Here is a 21,224-nt window from a genome sequence, read left to right as displayed (position 1 = left end):
AGACAAGGGAATGAATTCCTATGTACATGTGAGTACACTACAGTGAATCTCAACATTGTGTATATCCACAAGACTAGAATCCTAATTAGAATAAGATATACTTCATATATGTATAATATGTCAAAATATATTCTACTGTCACATGTATCTAAAAAGAACAAATAAAAATAAATAAATAAATAATCAACACTGTAAGCTGCAGGGAAGTAAGTGGTGAGAGAGATGGTAAACCTGGTCCAGCATATAAAGGATTTCAGATGTCAACAAAGGACTTAATCCTAAATGGAAGACTCCTCAGTTTTCTTTGCTGATTACTTTCCAAATCCACAAACTTTAAATGTCATAGTATCCCATAGTTCAGACCATAGACATTTTTCTCTATTCTCACTCTCTTGGTGGATTCATGTACTCATATAACTCTAAATCCATGTATATGATAATGATAATTGAACTGTATTTCCAGCCTGAATGCCTGATTCATAAATCAAACTGCTCCGCCAAGCCTCCCTTACCCCATTCTCTTGGACTTCACTGTCTACCCTACCAGCCTCTTCATCCTTCCTGAAATACTATAAGCATATACCTCCTTTAGGACCTTCGTTATTAATCTTAGGTAAAAATCAAAGGCTTTGAAGACCTTTCATCTATATATTTGCACAGCTTACTTCTTTACTTCATTCAGCTCACTCCTCAACTGCCCCTTTCTCAATGAGGCATTTGACTACCTTAATCATCATATCTGAAATTTCAACACCTCTTCTCTACCCTTGCTATTTCCTGTCTACCAGCTCTGCTTTACACTTTCTCCTTAGCATCTATACTATCTAACATAATATATGCCTAATTATTCATTTTTAGTTGCCTCTGCTGTAATATACCCTCCAAGAGCACAGCTTTTTGTCAATTTGGTCAGTCCCATATTCCCAGGGCCTTATACAGTACCTGGCATATCATAGAAGCTCAATAAAATCTGATGAATGTGTAAAGGATAAACCTGTATTACTCTAAGAAAAATTAATTATTTTGAAATAACTTTAGATTGACACACAGAAGCTAGAAAAAGAATAAACAGAGTTGTGAGTTCCCTTATGCCCCTCACTTAGGTTCCCCTTCTGGTAACATATAATCATCAAAACTTGTATTACTTTTATAGTCAGAAAATAAGTCAATAAAAATTATGGGGATAATACAACTTTTATATAAGTTTAAAATTTTTTTAAATAAAAATTTGGGGGAGAAATGATGGGAGAAGTAATCAAAGGATCAAATGCAGCACAAATGAGAAGACTTGACCTGTAGGAAAATCAGTCTAGTTGTGATATCCCCAAGCCATTTTATCCATACAGGAAACACCTCAAACATCCAACAACAGTAAAATGTATAAATAACTACAGATACCCAAAAATAACAAATAGAAATGAAAGAATTGATTACATATAACTTGCCCAAAGATTACAATGTTGAACAAAAATCAGAAAAGAACACACTGAGTACGATCCCATCTATATAAGGTGCAAAACCAGGCCAACTAAATTCATATTTAGGAATATACAGATAATAAAACTATTATAATAATAAGGAAATGATCATACAAATCAAGATAGAGGTAACCTTTATGGAGAAAGAGATTTCTTTGGGGAAGATCCCATGGGGAACTTCTGGGGTGCTGTTATTTCTTGAACTTGGTGTTGGTTTAGATGGTATTGGCTTTGTAATTTCTTAAATTCCACATATATAATGAATTTTTGCATATATATCAAATGATACAAAATCTTTAAAAATAGATACTAAATGAACACATTCCTTTAAAAAATAGTAAGGGGATTAAAAGAGACCAAAATATCTTTTGTTCTGTCCAGAAATTCATTGGTATTTCGTGTCAAAGTACCTTAAATTACTTTCAAACAAATATGAGTTGTATATTTTTCTTTTATAAAAAGAAAATTGCTCTAAATTGGCTGATCTCTTTTATAATGACATGTGGCTACCAACAGTATGCTAATAAGTACATGGCAGATATTATAAACAAAACAAACCCAAACCAAATAACCCCACATTCTTAATCCTTCTCTCCTCAAAGTAAAAATGATATTTTAATAGTAATTGAGAAAGTAGTTCCTTTTTAAAAAAAACTCACGTTATACACAGAACATTTTGATAATAGATGTTTGAAAATATTTCCATTGTTACATGAAATTATTGCTGGAAATGATGTCTGTCACTAATAAAAACTTACATCCACAATATGAGTATGCATGGATTCAAAATTTTCTAAACTAAAAAACTTTCAAATGAAGAATTTAAATGGCCTTTGAATCTTTTATCAAACATAACAAAGAAATCAAACGAATAAAGTACTAAAGCAAATGGAACTACTAGTATCTTGGTGTTCATTTAATGAATGTATGTATTAATACAAATATTTTAATTAAGTGTTCAGTTCAGGTGTAGTGGTGTATACTTGCAATTCCAGCAGGTGAGGCAGGAGGATCAAAAGTTCAAGGCTAGCTTCTGGAATTTAGCAAGATTCTCTATCAACATAAAATATTAAAAATGGGCTGGGGCTGGTGACAGAGCACTTGCCTAGCAGGTATGAGGCACTGGGTTCCATCCTTAGCACCACATAAAAATAAACAAAATAAAACATGCTATCTATCTACAACTACAAAAAAGAAAAAAAGGCAGGGGATACAGCTCAGTGGTAAAGTAACTTAGGTTCAACCCCTAGTACCATATACACACATGCACTCACAAAAGTGTTCTGAAGTATAAAATGTTTTAAAATCAGTGAAGTAAATATTCAATATATTTCAAATATGGAGACTTACAAACATTGTAAAGCATCAAATAAAACAATATATAAAAACAAACACTAAACAGTTTTTATTCTAATATATTTTCAAGATGTAGCCAATGCTTCTTTCACTTTTGTATTTTTCTGCCCAGTGTGACTTCCAAACTGACACCATGAAGGAATGGACACAGAAAGGCTTTAGGACCTTCCCGAAGTGTTTAGCGCTCCTCCTGTGGAGCTTTCAGACCAGTGAGGCAGTTCTTCCACTCTGTCGAGAATGCGCCGAGTCGTAGCAGCTTTGATTTCTCTACCAGTTAATTTGGAAAGGGTGATTCTGTCCATTAATCCTCTCTCATTTCTCCAGCAGAGAGATCTGCTACCTTTTGAGGATTCCCTCTAAATCAATTTGTGTGTATTTGTGTGTGTGTGTGTGTGTGTGTGTGTGTGCGTGTGTGTCTACCAGGGACATTGTTGCTGGAACTGGGCAATAAAATAGAGTAAGGAGGTGTCAAGAATGAAGGGAAAGGCAGAGAAATGGAAAAGAGGAGAAGAGGCTGGGGGACTGGAAAGACAGCCAAGAAAGGTGAAAAAAACTAATGGTTGTTTACAAATTAACAGTATTGAATCAACAAAAACACTAGTAATTTCAGCTTTAGAAATAGAATGGTATATCGGAACATAGATAACCAGACTGCAATTACCACATGCTATTAGGTCGTGTGTGGTGGCGCAAGCCTGTAATCCCAGCGGCTCGGAGGCTGAGGCAGGAGGATCATGAGTTCAAAGCCAGTCTCAGCAATCTTGAGGTGCTAAGCAACTCTCTAAAAAAATACAAAACAGGGCTGGGGATGTGGCTCAGGGATTGAGTGTCCCTGGGTTCAATACCCGGTATTCCCTCCTCAAAAAAAAATTGACTAGGAAAATTTCAACAAAATTTTCCATATAATTGTTGGATGAAACGGAAGTAAACTTCAAATTGGTCTGAATTACTGCATGACAAAATATAAAATTGAAAAAAAGAAAGCATACTGAATTATTATTGGTATTATAAAGTGAAAACAGAAATTTTACTGCACCGGTAGTAAATATTTATTGAAACTTTCATCATTATGTGTTTTTAATAGGAAACATACAAATAAATATATGTACATAATTTGCAAATGAATATGCATACATACATATGCAGTCCCATTTTTTAGACTGTTATTGTTTTTTTAACTGAGAAGAGTGTATGATGAAAAATATGAGAAAAAATTAAATTTGATAAACACCTGGGTTGAAGGTTATGAGTTCCCTATTTTAGAATTTTATGCTGTTATTTAGCTGCAAGTAAACATCTTCAAAAACACGAAGAACCTGACCTGAAAATTCCTTTAAGAATGAGTTTTGAAATTCTTTTCAATGCAATTCATGCTTTCAAATTTTCTTTCTTAAAATTTCTATTAATTATTGTTTTAATTCTATTGTGCTAAAGACAAATAATCTTTTCTTTTACGGCCAACAAAAGGATCAGTAAAAGAAATGCAAAGTTTCAGTTTTTCTGTTTTCTTTTTTAGTATCAACACTGGATAAGGATTAGAGAATTGTATAAATACTAGGAACATTTCAATCAAGTTAAGATGCTAGATGTACTTGCAAGTAAATACCAACAAACAATTCTTCAGTTTTTCTCTAAGTTAATATAAAGAGTAACACAGTCATTCCATTTCATCTTCAGTTCAGAAAGAGCAGTTCCAAAGAGGACATGATGAGTGACACTCCACAAAAGATTAGGAATGTGGGAAATTTCCCAAGAGGGCACAGTTCTCCAAGCAGCTGCTTCTTTATCCACTTTATGAGAATGCCAAAATAAATCATAAATTGTCTCAATTTACTTAAGTATAATAATTAATAAGAGTAGTATTAACAATATCCTGAAATGAAGAACTTGCTTTAATCCTAACAAAGGGATTCAGCCAGCAATGCCATGCCAATTGTTACCCTCCCTCTTACACAATCTACCAGAAGAATTTCTGAAAAAGATAAAATGTCCAGTTTCATAACTATTCCCCATGGGAAAAAAGAAAAGTAAGGAATAAGAAAAACGACAGACTAGCATTTCAACTAAAATTTCCTTCCCTTAGAAACCAGAAAGATAATGAAAAGGTAAAAAATTCAATAAATATTATATGTAGAGAAAGAAATGTTTAATAAACATATCTGATTGTTCAGATAAGTACTAAAATGGCTTTTGTCTTATTATGTTATTTTTTATTTTATTTCATTTGGACACAGGGTCTTGCTATGTTGCCTAAACTGTCCTCAACTCCTGGGCTCAAGCAATTCTCAAGTAGCTGGGACTCCTAAGTAAGTGCCACCATGTCCAGCCTGCTTCTGTCATCTCAATTATCTAGAAATTGAAAATACACAAACAAAAAGAAACCTACATATACTCTCTAAACAGATGGGGGCGGGGCGTGGCAACTCATACTTGTCTCATAAAATGCTATAGTTTGAATGTGTCTCCTTCAAAATTCAGGTTTGCCAATGTGATAGTAAGAGGTAGGGCCTGTAAGAGGTAAAGAGGCCATGAGGGCACCTCCCTCATTAATATCAAGGCCTTTTTAACAGAAGCTTCACACAGCATTTGATTAGTTTGCTCTTCAGCTTTTCTGAAAAATGCAGCAAGAGGCCCCTCCAACAAACCAAAAGCTGGTGCCTTGATTTCAAACTTCTCAGCCTCTAGAACTGTGAGAAAATAGATTTCTGTTCTTTATAAATTACTCAGTCTCAGGTGTTCTTCTATAGCAGCACAAAACAGACTTAGACCCTTAAGAAATGGATTCTATATGCCAAGCCTTCATCATGGCTCTCAAAAAAGGTAGATGGACTAAGAGAACTTCTGCTTTACAGAAGACACTAAAAACAAATAGTCAACTTAACCTGGCCATCCAGGTGATGATGCATGTATTTTCTTTTTTTGGGGGGAGTGGGGTACTGGAGATTTAACCCAGGGGCACTTGACCACTGAGCCATATCCCCAGCCCTATTTTGTATTTTATTTAGATACATAGTCTCACTGAGTTATTTAGTGCCTCGCCATTGCTGAGACTGGCTTTGAACTCGAGATCCTCCTGCCTCAGTCTTCAGAGCTGCTGGGATTACAGGTGGGTGCCACTGTGCACAGCTGATGCATGTATTTTCAACTCAGATAGCAAATATTATAGAAGGCCGACCAGAACCCACTGCTAGCTGCATGGCATGTTATTGAGGAGACCAGACCCAGAAAAAATTACATACCAGTTAAGGCAAGAGTCCAAGGTGAATCCTGCCCTGCCAACTGGCTCCTATCAACTAACTTTTACATAACTGAAAAATTTTGTAAGCAAAATACAAGAAATATTTTAGGAAACAAAGAAAACAAACAGTGCTAGGAAAGGGTATATATTGAAATAGGAATTTTTACAAGTGGCTGGTAGGAGTATAAACTGGTACACTCTTTCTAGAAGGCAATTTGGCTCTATGTATCAAGAACCTTAATAGTGTTTATTATCCTTTAAGAATTGAGATCAAAATGTGGTATTAAAATTATGTAGAAACTACTAATCACAGCATTTAAACTAATTAAAATTGGAAATGGCTTAATATTCAAACATAGTGTTAAGTGAGGCATAGTGGTACCCATGTGTAATCCCAGTGACTTAGGAGGCTGAAGTAGGAGGATTCCAAGTTTGAAGCCAGCCTGGGCAATTTAGCAAGAAGCTGTCTCAAAAACTTTTTAAAAGGAGTGGGGAGGCATCTCGGTGGTAGAGCACCCCTGGGTTCAATCCCAGTATTGCAAAACAAACAAGCAAGCAAACAAACAAAAAAACCCATTACCACCATCACCACCACCCAAAACCCCTCAAAACAAAAACTATATTGGTAAAATGATTTACATGTAAAGAATACAAGTTTATTTAAGATGATGTTTAGAAAGGTTTTTTTTTTTTTTTTTTTTTTTTAAACTGGGGTGCTTTACCACTGAGCCACACATTCAACTGGTTTTATTATTTATTTATTTATTTTGGTACTAGGGATTAAACCCAGAGGCACTTAACCACTGAGCCACATCCCTAGCCCTTATTTCTTTAATTTTGAGACAGGTTCTCACTAAATTGCTTAGGGCCTCACTAAGTTGCTGAAGTTGGCCTCAAATTTTTGATCTTCTGTCTCAGCCTCCCCAGTCACTGGGATTACAGGAACGTGTCACCACAACTGGCTAAAAAGAATTCTTAATACAGAAAAATTCTTACGACAATTCCTTTTTGACATTTTAGTGTTTTTTTTTTTTTTTCTTTTCATTGTAGGGATAGAACCCAGGGTCTACATATGCTGGACAAGGTCATACCTTTACGCTATGTCTGCAGTCCTTTTCTTCCCTTTCCTTTTTTTATGAAACAGGGTCTCGTTAAGTTGCCCAGGCTGGCATTGAACTTGTGACCCTCCTGCCTCAGCCTCCTGAATGGTTGAGATTACCAATGTGTACCCAGCTTTGATGATTCTTTAGGACAAATCTGACTGCAAAACTTTTTGCTATTCTTTAAAACCTAGCAGTTTCCTCTTATCTATTTTTCTTAGCCTATCTCTAGGGTTTATGGCAATTAAAATCTTTGAATTACCTTGCCAAAAGATTCTAGGTTTGCTTCTAGAGCATGAAGTTTACAAAAAGGCTAAGGATTGATATATTGTTTTGTTGTTTGTAGATCTATTCTGATCAGAATGATTTTATTAGAAGCAATTGTGACATGAAGTGAAATTGAGGTGAGTGGATCTTACTTTTTTAACTTCTTCCAGAAACAAGTCAAGAGGTATTCCTAGGGGTCACAGCAATATCAGACCCTATGGTTGTTTATGCTTGAGCCCCTGCAGTTCCTCCTAGCAGATCAGGAGACTATAGCCCATTGGGACCAATATGGACTCATGGCCTATTTTCATAAATAAAGTTTTAATGAAACCCAGCCAGGCCCAGGCAATTATGTACTGTCTGTGGCAGATTTCATCCCACAATGGCAAAGTTACGTCCATATGTCCACAAAGCCTAATATATTTACTATCTAGTCCTTTATTGAGAAAATTTGTTAGTCCTTGTCCTAGACCACTAAAGGTCTTAGGGACTTATGAGCTGGAGAAAAGTCTTCCTTCATGCTCTTCTTACCAGATCTATGTCAGGGAACAGCTGAGTAGGTTTTTTCCTTTAGAAATGTTTATGACTAGATGTTCCTAGACCTCATCCAGTTAATCCCTTGCAAAATCTGCCTCTTGCATATCCAAAATAAAACAAAAGCCTAACAAAAGAACAACCTCAGCCAAAACAACACACACAACAAATGTTCTTATGCAAGGCAGCACCTGCACAGCATCAGACTCCAACCCCATCCCCAAGAACAAGTATAACAAATGGCCCTGGTTCACTTCAGATTGAACTCAGCCAGAACCTGTAGAACACTCACAAGATTATGATAATACAAGGTTTTCAGTAATGCTGGCTCAAAATGATGAGAACAATTAGTATTTTTCCTAAAATAGTATGTATATATTTAAAAAATTTTTTTAGTTGTAGATGGACATGATACCTTTATTTTATTTATTTATTTTTGTGTGGTGCTGAGGATGGAACCTAGTGTCTCACATGTGCCAGATAAGTGCTCTACCATGGAGTCACAACCCCAGCCCATTAAAATAGTATTTTTACTTTTAGTTGTTGATGGACCTTTATTTAATTAATTTTTTTATTTATATGTGGTGCTGAGAATTAAACCCTATACCTCACACATGCTAGGTGAGCACTCTACAGCTAAGCCACAACCCCAACCCCTAAAATAGTATGTTTTTAAAAAATAGGCCAGGTGTGGTAGCACATGCCTATAATCCAATAGTCTTGGGAGGCTCTCAAGTTGAAAGCCAGCCTAAGTAACTTAGGGAGATCCTAAGCATCTTAGCAAGACTCTGTCTCTAAATTTAAAAAAAATAAAAAGTGTATAATATATATATATATACATACACACACACACACACACACACACACACACACACATACACACGTTTATATAGAAAAGCTGGGGATGTAGCTCAGTGGTTAAGATCCCCTGGGTTCAAGCCATGGTACCAAAAAAAAAAAAAAAAAAAAGATTTTTTTCCCCCTGAAAAATGAGTTCTGAGGAAATCTAGATAGATAGATACATATATACACAGCTATCTTCCCCCCAAATATCTTTAACCTTTCATCAAAGTGCTTTCTTTTTTGCTAAAGGGAGGAATTGTGTTTGAGCCAAGTGTCTGGTACATAGTAGGAGCTTAAAGAACATTTGCTCGGGCTGGGGATGTGGCTCAAGCGATAGAGCGCTCGCCTGGCATGCGTGCGGCCCTGGTTCGATCCTTAGCACCACATACCAACAAAGATGTTGTGTCTGCCGAAAACTAAAAAATAAATATTAAAAAATTCTCTCTCTCTCTCTTTAAAAAAAAAAGAATCTTTGATCACAAAAGGAAGGAATGAAAAGAGGAAGAAAGGGAAGTGGGGGAAACAGGAGGAAAGAAAAGGAGGCAGGAAGACAGACATCTAGGTAATAACTTGTAATAACTAGGTAATAACTTGTAGAAATAAAACACCCCCATGTAATATAAATTAAACTGACAAGTAACACATTATATTTTCTATACTAAGTGACCTCATCTAAAAACAGAAGGCAAGGAGCAAGGTATTTGTGGGGTTTTTTGTTTTGTTGTTTTGGGTATTGGGGATTGAACCCAGGGGGCGATCTACCACTGAACTACATCCCCAGTCTTGTTTTTTAAATTTTGAGACAGGTCTTGCTAAGTTGTCCAGACTGGCCTTGAACTTGTGATACTCCTGCCTCAGCTTCGCAAATAGCTGGGATTACAGGAGTGAGTCACTATGTCTAGTTTAGGAGGAAGGTTTTAACATTTGCTTCTATGTGATGAGATTATATTTTTTCATGCTTCTAGGTTTTTTTCTGGAAATGAATTTTATAATCCTCCCCCTAAATGCTTCCCCAACTGGAAAAAAAAAAAAAAAAAAAAAAACTTTTTTTTTTTTTAAAATCATCCTACAGAAGCATTAGGCAATTTAACTAGTTTTAAGCAAATGAGTTATTTATCTTATATATGGTATCTTAAATTATAGAAATTTTCAACTTTTTAATAACTTTGTTCTCCTTAGAAAACTAGTAAATTGCCTATACTGCAGACAACATGTAAGTTATTGAAGAAAATAAAATCATCCATTAGATTTTTTTTCCTTAATATTTTCCACAATTATGGTTTTTATATTTGTAGTCATCACCAAAATTCTCAATCTTGTTTCCCTGAACAAATACCAAAATTCTCAATCTTGTTTCCTGAACAAATTGAGGGTGTTTAAGTCTTTTCTGTTAACTCCATTATCTGGATCACTTATGTGAGTCTTTTTTAATTTCCAATCATGATGTCTTGTCTCCTCTTATGCCTGGCTATTTTCAATTACATTTCTGATTTTGTATATGGAAAACTGTATAAATAATTTAATCCTAGAATATTTTCTTTAGAGAAAATTAATTCACATTTGCTTTAGTAGCCCTTTGAGACAGAAACAATCCTAGATTACCTTAATCCACTTTTTAAGAATTTAGATGAGTTAATATTGGGCTTTAGTCCCTGGAAGAAATCCATTCTCTTTCTCTCTCTCTTCCTTTTCTGCAGTGCTGAGACTGCATCCAGGGCCTCACACATGCTAAGCTAGCACTCTACCACTGAGCTATACTCGCAATCCAAGGCCATTTTGAATTCACTCAATATTTCTAGATTGTAACCATTTGGGCTTTTAATCCAGTTTACATGGGACTTATTCTTTTTCTTTTACATACATGACCAATAGTGGAATGCATTACACTTATTATCACCCATTTACAGCACAATTTTTCATAACTCTGTGTATAAAGTATGTTCACGCTAAATTATGCCATTATACATGTATTATCTTTTTTTTGGCATTATACTTCTTAATATACATATATACCACAATGGGCCATAGATTCCATTTTTTTTTCCCTCTATCTCTTTAAGGCTTTCAAAAGCTTTGTTCTGTTTTAAGCCTCTCAGCTTAAAGACTGTAATTGGCAGACATTCTTGAAGAAATGCTAGGCTTCCCTTTCCGGGTTTCCCTCTTTGTCCTGCTCTAGACTACAGTATTCTTTCATTCTTTTATTAGTTCTCCCATGTCTTCAAGAACATTAAAATTTTTTTTTTCTTAACAACTATTTTATTCTCAGCAATTTGTGGTTGATCTAAATTTCTTAATCTGTCATTCACAGAGTTTGCAACCATCACCACAATCAACTTTAGAACATTCTCATCACTCTCAAAGAAACCCCAAACCCCATTTTCCTCTGTCCCCAACCCCTGGCCACCATTAATCTGCTTTCTGTCTCAATAGCTTTAATTCTCTTGGTTAGATACCTAAGAGTAGAAATGTTGAGTCATGTGGTAAACTCTATATTTAACAATTTGAGGAATCATAAAATTGTTTTTAAAAAATGGCTACATCAGGGGCTGAGGCTGTAGCTCAGTGGTAGAGCGCTTGCCTAGCATGTATGAGACACTTGGTTGGTTTGATTCTCAGCACTATATAAATAAAATAAAAGTCCATTAACAACTAAAAAAAAGAGAGAGAGAGAGAGAAAACTTAAAAAAAAAAAAAAAAAAATGGCTGCATCAGATTTCAATCCCACCAGCAATACACAAGGACAAAGCCCTTTTTTAAAAAAAATTTTTTTAGTTGATGATGGACCTTTATTTTATTTATTTATATGTAATGCTGAGAATCGAACCCAGTGCCTCACACATGTTAGGCAGGCACTGTACCACTGAGCTACAACCCTACCCCCCAATCCCCCAAGTAATTATTCTATTTTTCTTTTTTGGTACTGGGGATTGAATCCAGGGGTGCTTTACCACTGAGCTATATCCTCAATCCTTTATATTTTGAGCAAGGTCTTGCTACAAGCTGAGGTTATCCTCTAACTTAAAAATCTTCCTGTCTCAGCCTCTAGAGTTGGTAGTATTACATGTATTTGCCATGGTGTCTGGCTTTAAATAATTATTCTTTATATCCCATGTGTCAGCCTTAATAAAAGTGATAGAAATAATACATATACATATGATATATATATATATATATATATATATATATATATATATATACGCGCATAGGTATTAAAATAAAAATAGTTCTCTAATGATAAAAGAGAAATAAAATAATAAATATTTTAATATGTAGATGCCGCAGCATAGCTACACATAAACATATGTAGAAGTTCAATACCTGATTCTATTTGTAGTGAGTGAGCAGTATTTAATAGAAGTAGTGATAACACAAGATAAATTGCACACCACTAAAGCAAAAAAAAAAAAGAGGTAATATGATGTTCTTAACAAATAAACAGGCTTTGTGTGTGTGTGTGTGTGTGTGTTATGGTGCTGGGGATCAAACCCAGTTCCTCAGACATAATAGGCAAGAACTCACCACTGTGCCATATTCCTAGCAAATCAGGCCTTTTCATAAGTTAGCAACAATTCTCTTGTTATTTCACAGAAAATATACTTCCTAACTTGAATTGTGAAGGCATTCACTTGTTTTCTAATACGACCTTAGAAACCATATCTTATGATAAGAGTATAAAGAATAGATTGTAAGAGAAAATATTAATATAAGAGGTAATACAAATAATAGACTTTGGGGTACAATTTCAGAATAAGAGTATAAGAACAGGGGGCTGGGGTTGTAGCTCAGTGGTAGAGCATTTGCCTCACATGTGTGAGGCTCTGGGCTCGATCCTCAGCACCACATAAATACAAATAAATAAAGATACTGTGTCCATCTAGAACTAAAAAATAAATAAATAAATAAATAAATAAAAAACAGTATAAGAACAGGAAAGCCTAAGATATATAATCTGTGATTTTTTTTTCTTTTTTTTTGAGTACCAGGGATTGAACTCAGGAGCACTCAACCACCAAACCACATCTCCAGCCCAACTCTGTATTTTATTTAGAGACAAGGTCTCACAAGTTGCTTAGCGCCTTGATTTTGCTGAGGCTGGCTTTGAACTCATGATCATCCTGCCTCAGCATCCTGAGCCACTGTGATTACAGGCATGTGCCACCGTGTCCAGCTTAAATATGTGATTTTCATAACATCAATTCTTTATCATTGGGCTATAGATAGCCAGTGGGCTTAAACAAGATTCTTCTATTTCAGGTGACTTCATTAATTTAATATTTGATATTTGCTTTTAAGTGTTGGTTAAAAGAAGTCTCAAATCATTTATTATATCTTAAAATTGGCTTCATTGCATTTATAGTACTAAAATAGTAATGGGCTGGGGCTGAGGCTCAGCGGTAGAGTGCTCACCTAGCATGTGCAAGGAGCTGGGTTCGATCCTCAGCACCACATAAAAGTAAATAAAATCAAGGTATTGTGTCCAAATAAAACTAAAAAAATTTAAAATATATATATATATATATATATATATATATATATATATATAGTACTATAATAGTAAAATCCATTTGATACACACACACACACACACACACACACACACTTAGAAATAATATTGAGTATAAAAGGAAAGAACAAAACCAACCCTTCATTCCCTTTCCACCTAGAAAACATACTTTTGACTTGGCTCTAATGAGCACTAGTCAAACCCAAATAGTCTCTCTCCTTTCTTCAGGTTTCTCCAAATAACATTAATGAAGGGGAGAGAGAAGAAGATAAAATATGACTAACTTCTAGGCAAGTAAACAAAAAGTAAATCACAACCGACATATCTAGGAAAGAGAGATGCAACTCAGGGAAGCAGATATGGATATATGAGAGGACAGTGAAGTAAACAAAGATATCTGGAACGAGAGGCAAAAGGAAAAACATTATAAGAACAGAGAATTTGAGAGAACAAGAAGATGCCAGTGTAATAAAAAATAATATCCTAAGCCAGGTGTGGTGGTGCACGCCTGCAATCCCTGTGACTTGAAAAGCTGAGGTAGGAGGATTGCAAGTTCAAAGCCAGCCTCAACAATTTAGCAAGGGCCTAAGCAACATAGCAAGACCCTGTCTCAAAATAAAAAATAAAAAGTTCTGAGGATGTAGCTCAGTAGTTAAGTGCTCCTGGGCTCAATCCCTGGTACCAAAAAAAAAATCCTAATCTAACAAAGTCATATTTAGATTTAAGGCATCTCTAACAACAAGGCCAAGATTGTCCTATTTAGGCATTCAGCAAAAAGAGAATTCTTTTGGGAAAAAACAATAGTGCAACATGTGCCTTGTCTTTTGGGTCTAGGACCTGAAGAGCTGGTAGAATTGCAAACTTAAAAAAACCCTTAAACAAGGAAGGTAAGAAACTCAGGACCAAAGCACTGAAGATTCAGGATGTTGTCACCCCATGTGTCCTGTAACACAATCACTGGCACATTACTCTAAAGAAACAGCATATTAAAAAAGATAAAGAGAAGTCTGAAAAATATGCTAACTTTGGCCAAAAGAATGAAAGAAGCTAAAGAAAAGAATAGGAACACATTGCCAAGAGACGCAGGCTATCTTGAGGGTTTCTACTTTTAAGTTTGAGACCAGTCAAAAATTAGAATTTTTAAGAATAATAAACAAATAAGATCAGACCTCCAAAAAAGAAAAAGAAAAAAAAAAAAACCCAACTTTTCTTTTCTTTCTTTTTTTTTTTTTTTTTTTTGGTGCTGGGGATGGAACTCAGGACTGAGAGCACACTAAGCACACATTCTAACACTGAGCTACACCATACTCCCAGCCCAAACGTTTCCATCCTTTGTTGTTTATCTATATAATTACCAACTATAAAATCAATAAGCCTGGGGTCTGACCTTAAATGGAGGAAGGAGCTTGTCCTTCTAGAGGAATGACATAATCATTTGGATAACATGGGAAATGAGTCGCTTCCAATCAGATTCTACCTTTACCTATTACTAATGAACTCCTCACTTTGCCTTAATAAACCTCCTTTGTCTTATCTTCTTTGTTTTTTTTTTGTTTGTTTGTTTGTTGGTTTGTTTTTTTTTTTTTTTTTTTTTTTAGGGCTACAAATACCAAAAGGAGTCAATTCAGGCTGCTCTACAGTGCTGGTATTCATGGCAGGTGAAACAGAGAACAGTTTACAAATGCATAGACTAGTTGATATTAAAAAAAAACAAAAAACTCATAGCATACCTTGTATGTTTGAAGGGCATGAGGAATGCTATCTATTTGAAATATCTCCTTTACCTCAAAATGGTTTATCAAAGCACTTGAAATGTTACCAATTAGAAAAATCTTGAACCTTCTTTAGGTTAGGATTTTATATATCCAGGACTCTCTATTTTAGAATGCAAATAGCCATAGGAAGGTAATAGACTAAGTCTCTGACACATCAGATTGTTTTGCATTCTAACATTAAACTGACAACAGAGTCCTAGAAAAACAGGGCAGATAAGCTCTGGTGAACAAGGGGCAGAAGACAAGTATGGTATACAAAGCACTCCTAGAGGGTTACGCCTGAATAAACACCTGCCTTGGGTAATATTGGGCATACAGAAAAGAAAATGCAAAGTTCTAGGCCCAGAGAAAAGTGGGGAAAGAGTAAACAGGAAGACTAAAAAGACTAAAACTCAAAACCCAATTAACCATTTCACAATTTGTTTGTAGGCTGGCTGGAATGGTCAACTGCCCCAGGGCATGGTCCCAGAGCAGCAGTAGAAAATGAAGCAATCCTGAATACCAGTTCTATCTTTGGTTACCAGTGGTCTGAGAAAAGTAGGAAAATAATTTCTTAGACTGGTAATTGCCAGTGAAATATATCAAATTCACATGGGATACTTTTAAACCTTCCTTTCTATCTCCAACCATATAACTCATCCCACCTCAAACCAGGTAAAAAATTTGAAGAAGGAAGGGAACCATGCTGAGTAAGAAGTGAACCTTCATAGTGTGAAAACATTCCCCAAGTGATCCAAATGATTATGTAATTCCTCTAGAAGGACAAGCTCCTTCTTCCACTTAAGGTCAGACCCCAGTTTCACCAAAATGAGAAGCAGATCCAGTAGTCCATAGCAGTTGTTAAAATTCTTTATAGTTGAAGATATAAAATTTTGATTGCCACCTAGTGGAAGAGATAGAAAACCACATGCTACAGTGAGGCTAAGTAATCTACAAGTATCAAATGTTTTCTGTACTTTGACAAGCAAGAAAGTTTCCGAAGAATGGGAATATGAAAGATGATTTTAGAGAGCACAAGGATGAATGTTATGTTAGCTAGCTGGTATTTGCTGCAATGCATACTAGAAAAAGGTATATACAACCTTCTGATCCATCAGTTCACAAATATGTGATAAACTAGATTAATCCTAATTTTAAAAAGTAAATAGATTTTTAAGAAACATCAAGTTATATTACACAGGTGGTACTCATATATACCCATGTAGTAAGATGACTCTAAAATGACTTAAGTTTTATAAATAGTTGTTTAAACTAGGTCTTCTAATGAAAAATACTTTCCCCTCAATGTGTCTGGTTTTATTTATATTTCCAAAAGTAAAGTAATCCATATTTTAACAGAAACATTTTTTATGGTACTCACATTTCTTTTTCTCATCAAATAGTTTATGTTTTTGTAAGCAAATTATTTCACAAGCAAATTAGCACTCAGGATTATTAAGTTCCTGTGTGTATCTACCTTCCTTAAAACATGTTTACCTAGGGTTAGGGAATGTAGCTCATCTACTTGCTTAGCATGTTCAAGGCCCTGGATTCAATTCCCAGCACTACAAAAACAAAATAAAACAAACATGCTTACCTAGGTAGTTATGCCATGTTCATAAATAGTTGATGCCTTCTCATTTTGACAAGTTTCTTTATAGAAAATTGAGGTGGGGCCTCAATTTCATTATAGAAAATATATTTCCATCTAATCTACCCTGTTAACCAAATTTTCAGAGAACTGTTTGAACTCTTGACAACTTATTGTAATAGAATGTACATTAATGACCTATGTCCTATTGTCACAGTAGTCAATTATTTATCATAGAATTTAGAGGTTTAAAGAAGACCCTAAGCACTCAGTCAGCATACATTAATGTTTATATTCCCTGATGTTAGAACACAGAAGTGCAAATCACAAGATTAATTTCATTATCTTTTTTTTTGGTACCAGGGATTGAACTCAGGGGCACTCAACCACTGAGCCACATCCCTAGCCCTATTTTGTATTTTATTAGAGACAGGGTGATTTCACCGAGTGGCTTAGCGCCTCGCTAAATTGCTGAGGCTGGCTTTGAACTCGGGATCCTCTTGCCTCCACCTCCCAAGCTGCTGGGATTGCAGGCATCTGCCACCGCACCAGGCCTCATTATCTTTTTTGATGGCCACTATGAATGGCAATGATAATTTTCTCCTGAGATAAATTTCACATTGCCACCTCTAGATGCAAGACTGAAAAACTGAGTACTAGAAAACGGAAACAAAATTATCAAGATTAGCTTAAACCAGTTCTCCATCTCCTATATTGGTAATTACTGCAGCTCTTAACCAAATTAGGATTCTGTTGACAGGGAAGAGAAGGGGGCATGAATAATTCCTGGGTATCAACCTACAGTATCTGCTATAAGACCCTACCTCAAGATTTGATTTCTCTCTAAGGTGGCATCACTCTTAGTTTTCTACTTATTTCCTCAGATTTTATTTATATATGTTGTATTATATGTAATGTATTAATTTATTTTTACTCAAATGGTGGCATACTATACATATTGCTCTGCACTGTACCTTTTTCACTTAAAAAGTTGAAGTCTTATTCCTTTTTGATATGTAATAAAACCACCTCCTAATAGGATAAAAGTATTCCATTGTATGAATATGCCATAATTTATCGAGTCCTGTAAGAAAAGACATTTTGGATACTTTCAATCTCTGCTACTATAAAAAAGACTACACTAAACTACCTTATACATGTGTCATCTGATACTATGAATTAGTGCTTAGAAGAGAAATTTCTGATCCATATAAACTTTGGAAATGGCTGCTGGCATTTGGGAAGAGGAATCACATTGAATTTATGGATTAAAATGTAAACAGCATGGCATCTTTATTTTAGAGCCTTTACACTGAGAGTAGAATCTGTCTTTTCATCATGTCATATTTTACTAATTCTAATATACACATTTATAAATAAGGATGTATCTCATAATCTAAAACAATTTTTAATTAGTTAGTCAGCAGACTACGTGACAGTAACTATTCCTGATGGCATGACAGATAAATGCCATCCCTTGTCATTTCAGTCATCAAACCATTTAAGGACCATTGGAGGAAGAAACGTGAATCATGTTGTTAGAAAACCTCTTGTGACATCTTCTGGTAAGATTAGGAAAATGCAAAACCAGTGTCCTAAGTAATTTGGAAGAAAATAAAGAAATATGACATAATCAAGGCTCTTCATGGCATAAAGAGCAATTCTGTGAGGGGGGAAGAAAACACCAATTTTGATGATTCCAAGTCAAAAAGTGATTCAGAAGAATCAGATTCTAAATGTGATGTGTAAGTAATATCTTAACAGATACACTTTGTATTTTTGTTTTTATAACTGCATGAGATAAAATACCAACTATGTCTAAGAGTTCTTTCCATAAATACAAAACAAAATTTTAAGTCCTAAAAGATTATTGCATCAGAGCTACTGGCAGCAGTTTTCTTCGTGTTATATTTTTTAAAATGCAATTTATAATCAGTAGTATCTCGAATTTCATGAAATACACTCAATATTATCTTACATCCCTCAGGAGCATCATTTTAAAGTTCCTCTCATAATTTTGCACATTCTTGTTAAGATTATTTCAATGTATTTTCTCTTTTCTTCCATTACATTTTCTCATTAGTTTATTCATTTTTGCCTATTTTGTAAGCAACTACTTTATTGAATTCTCTTAATATATAATATATATTAATATATACATATATATATATTTTAGAAGATACTTCTGGGGTTGTGGCTCAGTGGTAGAGTGCTCACCTAGCACAGGCGAGGCCCTGGGTTTGATCTTCAGCACCACATAAAAAAATAAATAAATAATTAAGATATTGTGTCCAACTACAACTAAAAAATAAATATTAAAAAAAGAAGATTCTTCTGGGTTTTCCAGATATAAACTGAAATAAAATTTAAACTCAAATTATCTTAAACTATCTGCTGACATTTTAGTTCAGTGAAGGTAAAGACTGCTTCCATTACTTTTACTGTTCTATCTCTAGCACCTGGGATATACATCTTACTTTGTAAAACTTACTCCAATCCTTCTTTTCCCCAACAGAAATGTTGAGTTAAGTCAAAAAAATAAAAAAATTAAAAATAAATTATTTTTATTTTTATTTATGTATGAGGAGATAATAGTCACACTCCCAGAAAACATACATACAAATCCTATAAGAAATTAGGTATCTTATAATCAAATTCATATACACTTGATTATAATTTGTTATATTTTAGTCATTAAAAACTCTAATATGAAGTAATTATTTTAAACTCTTACCTTTTAGATCTTAGATCTGATGACTCAAACTGGATATTCATAGGTCCAGGATTTATTTCATGATTTACTTCAGAGTTGAGAAGATGTCTAGAATCATTATCCATATTTGCCATTTTTCTCAGATTCTAAGCACTAGGGAAGCCCTACATAAACAGGAAAGATAGCAGTTTAGTTTAATTTCAAAAATATTTTACTTTCATAAGTAATACATTTGAATAGAGAAGAAATGGAAAAGTAGAGGAATTTGCTATCTTTTTTTCTTTTTCTTTTTTGAAATGAGGTCTTGCAAAATTGCCCAGGCTGGCCTCAAATTTAGGATCCTCCTGTCTCAGTCTCCAGAGCAGCTGGAACTATAGGCCTTCAGTTATTGCACTTCGCTGCTAAAGATATTGTAATGAATTATATGCCTGAAATATTTATCAGAGACTGAAATGTAGTTACTTCTTACTTCACAGCTCAATTAAAAAAAAAAAGTAAGTAGGATACTCCATTTCCAAGAATAAAACAGATTAGATTATTTAGACTCACTATAAATTAAAAAAAAAAGAATTTTTTTTTCTGTAATTTTTGAAAGCACTAACAATAGGAAAATCAGATCATTTGTTGGTGAGTTAAGGAACCTAGAGGTGTAAATGACTCAAGAAAATTGTTGCTGCCCTAGGAGTATTTACTATACCAAGATAATTTGAGTTGATGTTTACAAAGCCTTAAGAAGTATTAGAGAAACAGAAGACAAGTTCATATTTCATTTAAAGTAAGGAATGATTATAGTAGAGCTTTACTAGCCTAGGTTTCATTCCAAGTAAGGAATGTTTATAATAAGAGCTTATTAGAGTTGGAGTTACCAAAAAAGTAATTTACTTTTTCACAATGGACTTGCCAAGTTTCTTAACAATGAGTGTATGCAAGTATTTGTGGAGGGGGAGCTATTATAACAATTTGTTACCATATGCTACTGCTCATGCCAATTTGCAAAGTATCAAGGTACACTTAAAGCTGTGAATACAATTTAAAGTTAACCTACTTGGTAGCACTTTTAGGTAACTGACAGAAACCAATGTAAATCTTTCCTGTAAGGATACACCTTCATTGTAGGCCTTAAAGAAATCCTGTTAACAATCTTTTCAGGATAATGAATAATACACAGTCAAAAATAACCTAGTGCTGGGCGCAGTGGCATATGCCTGTAATCCCAGTGGTTGGGTAGGCTGAAACAGCCTCCTGTCTCGGGAGTTCAAAGCCAGCCTCAGCAAAAGTGAGGCACTAAGCAACTCAGTGAGACCATGCCTTTAAATAAAATACAAAATAGGGCTGAGGATGTGGCTCAGTGGTTGAGTGTCCCTGAGTTCAATCCCTGGTAGTCGTCCCTCCCCAAATTATGTAGGAAATAAAGTGCTATCAATGAGAACTTGAAGAAACAACAGCAGAAATAGATCCACAAGGACTTTAATTATAGAATTATCAGAACAAGATTATAAAATATTTATGTTTTCTATGTTTAAATAAAGAAAAGAAAAAGTAGAAATTTGTGGGGACAAGGGCATGCAGTACTGCATACATGGCATACCTTAAGGGCGTCTGAATGGCAGGCCACTCACCTCATGCTAGGCGCGGGAGCAGCAGACTGCTTACCCATAGGTACAGCCCTGGGTGTGAGGCCATGTGTTGCAGTCCCTGCGCTTGCTACACAGCCTACTCCTTGATTGGTCATTGCAAGGACAGTTAGCAAGAAAGTGTATTGGTGGCTGCCTATAATCTGCCTAGCTACCGCCTGAGTATATATACATGATAACTGAGCAATAAAATCAAACCTGCTTCTTACTCA

At 34.9% G+C, this 21,224-nt stretch overlaps 1 protein-coding gene across 3 annotated transcripts in view; it reads right to left on the bottom strand.

Annotated features, from left to right (window-relative positions):
• Slc38a9 (solute carrier family 38 member 9) overlaps positions 1-21,224 on the bottom strand; it is a 112,701-nt gene that overhangs the window by 66,206 nt on the left and 25,271 nt on the right. For 2 of the 3 annotated variants that reach the window (XM_027938090.3, XM_071612602.1), the window contains exon 2: positions 19,400-19,542. In XM_027938090.3, the coding sequence (XP_027793891.1) occupies positions 19,400-19,512 (113 nt within the window). In that variant the 5' untranslated portion in view covers positions 19,513-19,542. Of the gene's footprint in view, positions 1-19,399; positions 19,543-21,224 lie in introns of those variants that run through there. The other variant, XM_071612603.1, reaches the window with a different exon arrangement.

Source organism: Marmota flaviventris, chromosome 5, assembly GCF_047511675.1.
Source record: "Marmota flaviventris isolate mMarFla1 chromosome 5, mMarFla1.hap1, whole genome shotgun sequence".
NCBI lineage: Eukaryota > Metazoa > Chordata > Mammalia > Rodentia > Sciuridae > Marmota > Marmota flaviventris.
The sequence above is the reverse complement of the archived record's forward strand: the minus strand, read 5'-3'. Positions and strand labels throughout refer to the sequence as shown.